We start from the raw sequence: 5,154 nt of genomic DNA, 5'->3' as shown, positions 1-5,154 counted from the left end.
CAAGCAGCAGAGCAACACACCTCCTCCTCCTCCTCCTCCTCCTCCTCCTCCTCCTCCTCCTCCTCCTCCTCCTCACAGTCACATCTCTCCCTCATGGCCCTTCACCCCCTTTTCCCCTCACCCATCTCTGAGCAGAGGGGAGGAGCATCTGCCACATGTGACATTCCTACGAGAGAGGGAGAAAAGAGAAAGAAGGAACTTTAAAGAAAGACCTTTTAATCTGCTTTTTGATTTGAACTCATTGTTAGATGATAGAAAACATGCATTGAAACACATTTAAAACAAGCTGAGGATCCAACATTAGAAACTCATATGCAGTGTATTTATATATATCATCAGATATAATAAGTCAATATGAGGCTGTAAACAATGTGAGAACAATACAGCAACAGATTTAGTTGTTTTCTTGGATAGTTGTACAAACCTTCGGTAGTTTAAAGCAAATGGAACTTTTGAAATATGAAATACCAAGTTGAATTCAAAATTCTTGAGTCATATTTTAAAGTAATATCTAGAAGAAAAAGAGGTATTACACAACATTTCTTTGACTCAACACAGTCAGAAGAACTGTTCCCAGATGTGAGGACTAAAGTATCATGTTATAAAGTGAGTCGACATTCTTTAATAGATGATCGACGAGATTAGTTAAGACAATAAGACAGTAAAAGACATTAAACATTCTACTATTATGCACTCATACAGAATACAACAGGTTTTATGAGATTAGAAGAACAAGAATAAAAGTTGAATACTTAAGTACGAATTTGAGGTACTACATCTCTGTGGAAAATACTTTTACTACACTACATTTACTAGTAGTTACTTTAAAGATGATTACATGCAAAACATGAAGAGCTGATTGAAAGAATTGCTTTTACAAATGATTTTAATAGCTAATCTAATATATTATCATATATTATATAACACTTTCAAAAAAGGACTTTTACTTGTATGGAGTATTTTTTACAGCTTCTCTGCAGGAACAAACCTTCTTTTAGAGTATTTTTTCCAAATCTCTACTGACGGTTAAATGTTGTCATCAAACAGAAAACTTAATCCACTCTGTAATATAATAAATACACTTTTTTTTCTAGAATAAACATCAATAATTCCCGTTGCCTGACTGTAGACTCTTAGTCTCTGGTTCTGATGTAAATAACGATGACAATGGCTTCAGAAATGTGCAGTGTCATAAAGTGATCATAACACCCCAACACACCATGACTCATATCAACAAAGCAGAATAACAACAGCTGTATCATCTGGGATCAAAATCTGCTCAGATTCTTTTGAGACATTGTGCAGTTAAATTATTATCCAGTAGGAAGTATTAAGACCCTTTACTGCAGTAAAAGTAGTAATACCACACTGTGAAAATACTCAAATACAAGTAAAAGTCCTGCAGTCAAAACCATAAGTATGTTAAAGTATGTAGTGAAGTAAAAAGTATAACATTTACCTCTTAGATGTAGTACAGTAAAAAGTACAATATTTACCTCTGGGATAAGTAAAAGTAGCATTAATACTCAGTTAAGTTAAGTACAAGTACCTTGAATTTGTACTAAAGTACATGAGTACTTCGTGTTATTCCACTTCTGGTTTAAAGATGTGAATTCCTGCATGAAAAGACAAAAAGATTTTTTTTCTGTTTGTCGTGTTTTAACAAGCGGAGTTCTTGGAAAACATTGAATTAGTTTCCAGTAGATGTTGACTCGTTTTCCAGCTCACACTCCTTTTTTCAGACCTGTGTGTGTGTGTGTGTGTGTGTGTGTGTGTGTGTGTGTGTGTGTGTGTGTGTGTGTGTGTGTGTGTGTGTGTGTGTGTGTGTGTGTGTGTGTGTGTGTGTGTGTATAAGTGTAATAATAACCTATCCACTTTGTTTTTCTGTGTCCAAAACGTCATGATGATAAAAGTGCTCTCAGATCTGTTGCAGCTGATAAATACAGTCTTAAAGACTCTTTATTTATTTATTTATTGAGTTTAGAAACATCTGAATTTGTAGCACCTGGAAAAAAAGCTGACGCTCAATCAAGTATTTTATCATTTATGTTTTTTCCTCGTTTGTTTCTGATTTATTTAAACTAAATACTTCCGCTGGTTCATCTCATTCACCATAATGAACCCACGTTCAGGAGTTCAGAGCCCCCAGACATCTGAGGATAGGAGTATGTGCTAAATTACATACAGATGTGCTCGGGGCTGTGTGTGTGTGTGTGTGTGTGTGTGTGTGTGTGTGTGTGTGTGTGTGTGTGTGTGTGTGTGTGTGTGTGTGTGTGTGTGTGTGTGTGTGTGTGTGTGTGTGTGTGTGTGAGAGAGAGAGAGAGAGAGAGAGAGAGAGAGAAAGAGTTCTGAACAGTGGATAGTTATTTGGTGTGTCATTGACTTTAAGTACAGAATGAGTTTACCTTTGGCAAAAAGAGTTGGATGGAGTTCACCAAACCATCACACACACACACACACACACACACACACACACACACACACACACACACACACACACACACACACACACACACACACACACACACACACACACACACACACACACACACACACACACACGATCTGAGACCAGTTAAACTGATCTGAGGCCGAGCAGCAGACGGTTCAATGGGTTTTGTTTCATTTTTGTTGTTACAACTCTTTTAAATGAAATCTGATCCTGATACTGACTTTAGATTTTAGGTGAAAACCAAGCAACAAGTAGAAACATAAATATCTCCAGTGTCTTTATATATATGTAATAATACATTATATTGTAGCCATGTTATAGCGGTGTAACCATAGACTGTATATAAGAAGTGGATGTAGTCAATGTGACGTCAAACATTAGTTTGTGGACTGATGTTTTGAAGCCTTGAGTTCAGCATTTTAGCCGTAGCCATCTTGGTTTTTGCAACCAGAAGTGAGAGGTTGGACTCTGGTACAACCAAAGACTGAATAAGACATTTTTAGGCGAGCAAAACGTTACAATGAACCTTCATGAAGTGAAAACACGCTGTGAAAGGACAACTCCGTGGTGTTGACCTGTCAATCAGTGTGTAGCCCCGCCCTAAAGCATCCCCTGCTTTATGGTCTGTTTGACTCTAAATGGAGCATCATTTACTAAATGAACATCATGCTGTATTGAAGAAGACTTGAAACTAGAGATTGAGACCATAAACTCATGTTTACAATGTTTACTGAGGGAATAAATCAAGAGAGAAGTAGAGTCATTTTCTCATAGACTTCTATACAACCAGAGGAGTCGCCCCCTGGTGGACAGGAGAGAGAATGCAGGGATGATGTGTTTTTGTAGTCCAACAGAAAATATAGCTTCACACTGGTTCCCTCCACAAAAGGCCAATTGGATTCTTCCAGAAAATAATCTCTAAAAAACATCATGTTCATCACGATAAACTGAACACCACTTGTATGGTGTTTGAAGTGTGAAGTAAACAGCGTAGGGCTATAAAGGAACTCATGAAGTTTAGTCCTCTCCTGAAGACTCTTTTAGACACATAAAAGATTGTGTATTTACTGAGGTATTGTTTATCAGAGAACTAAACTTGTCTTGAACACATGTAATAACAGTTAAATTAATTATATGTTTCTTTAGATATACATGCACATTGTTATCTTGTGAGAATCAACAATATAGGAACAAACAAGAACAACTTCAATAAAAAATGTTTATCAAAATAAATTATAGCATAATTACATTAGAAAATATAAACTCGGTCCTGTTTGGCACTTCAACAGCTCTCTCCTGAATATAATGGTAATAGTGCCATATTTGTTCTTTGCAGATATTGTTTTTGTTGAGCTATACATGTTGGTCCAGCACGCGCTCAGTCACTTCATCGTGTGTAAAAGTGATGAAAACGCACGAGCGGCAGCGGCGCAAACATCTGCAGGGGAGCGCGCGGCTGCCAGCAGAGCGGACTGTAGGTCAGAGGAGAGAGGAAGGAGGAGGAGGAGGAGGAGGAGGAGAAGCCGTGCTCTTCCTCCTCCTCCTGCGGCCGCTCCTTCTTCCACTTGGTGCGCCGGTTCTGGAACCAGATCTTGACCTGGGTCTCGGAGAGCCGCAGGGCCGAGGCCACGCGGTGCCGCTCCAGCACCGACAGGTAGTGACACCTGCAGAAGCTGTGCTCGAGCCCCTGCAGCTGCTCCAGGGTGAAGGCGGTGCGGATCCGTCGGCTCTTACCCTCAGACCTCCGGGGCTTCTCCGGCGGACTTTGCTCCTCCTCATCCGGGGAATGCAGCTCCTGTTCTCCTGATGCATCTCTGTGAGGAGAAGCTCCTAAAAGATGACAAACAGATCATGATTAAACAATTCATGAACTGATAACATGAGTGTTAGAAACTGCAGGCTGATTGCCCTCCTCTCCACAAGAGGCACCAAGAGATGGTAGAACCTCCCATGTTCTAAATAGAGGCCTAGGTGAGGACTTCCTCCTTTGTCTCCAAACACCTTCACCATGATAGTGTCTGTGTTCCATGTGTCTTTTGAATTACCTTCAATGTAAGTAGCAATGTATTTCTATTATTGGATTTATGACATATTTCAGATGATGAACGGATCATCTTAGAATCTAATTTGTTTGTAAGATTATGATTTGAGCAAGATGTTTGATGACTTATCCTATTCGTAGTAGTTTGTAACACTTATTGTTTTCGTAGTAACTTGCCTCTGCACTATACTTTTGCTCTGGTTTATGCTTTAAGATGCTTGTTTAAGAAAGGAGATGCACTTATGACTTCTGGTGACTAGTAGTTCTCTTGAATACCTATGTTGAATACACTTCCTGTAAGTCGCTTTGGATAAAAGCGTCTGCTGAATGACTGTAATGTAATGTAATGTAATGTAATGTTGTAATCTCTTTCTTTCTTCATGTAGAACCATGGAACCATGATCAGCAATAACCTTCAAAATAACTTCCTGGCAAAATAAACATCATAAGTGACTGCAACCTTGTTCCCTGGTGGTTTGTGGCTCCAGTTAGAACTTTAAATCCAGAACAATGATGTTCTTACACCTGGAGGAGTTAGTGTCTCACCTGTTGCATCCTCTGCACAGATTGTTCTCCTGGTGAACTTTGTGGGATCCAGGATGTCCTCCACAGAGAAAGCTGTCCTGTGGATGAGCTGGACTTTGGCTGCAAGTGGCTGCAT

General features: G+C 39.4%; 1 protein-coding gene across 1 annotated transcript; it reads right to left on the bottom strand.

Annotated features, from left to right (window-relative positions):
• Nucleotides 1–3,839: 3,839 nt before the first annotated feature.
• pnx (posterior neuron-specific homeobox) lies at nucleotides 3,840–5,154 on the bottom strand. Its single transcript, XM_054613012.1, has 2 exons — nucleotides 5,040–5,154; nucleotides 3,840–4,282 (listed from the first exon to the last, which is right to left on the bottom strand). The coding sequence occupies exons 1-2, from the start codon at nucleotides 5,152–5,154 to the stop codon at nucleotides 3,840–3,842; spliced, it is 558 nt and encodes a 185-aa protein (XP_054468987.1).

This window comes from Anoplopoma fimbria, chromosome 14, assembly GCF_027596085.1.
Source record: "Anoplopoma fimbria isolate UVic2021 breed Golden Eagle Sablefish chromosome 14, Afim_UVic_2022, whole genome shotgun sequence".
Taxonomy (NCBI): Eukaryota; Metazoa; Chordata; class Actinopteri; order Perciformes; family Anoplopomatidae; genus Anoplopoma; species Anoplopoma fimbria.
The sequence above is the reverse complement of the archived record's forward strand: the minus strand, read 5'-3'. Positions and strand labels throughout refer to the sequence as shown.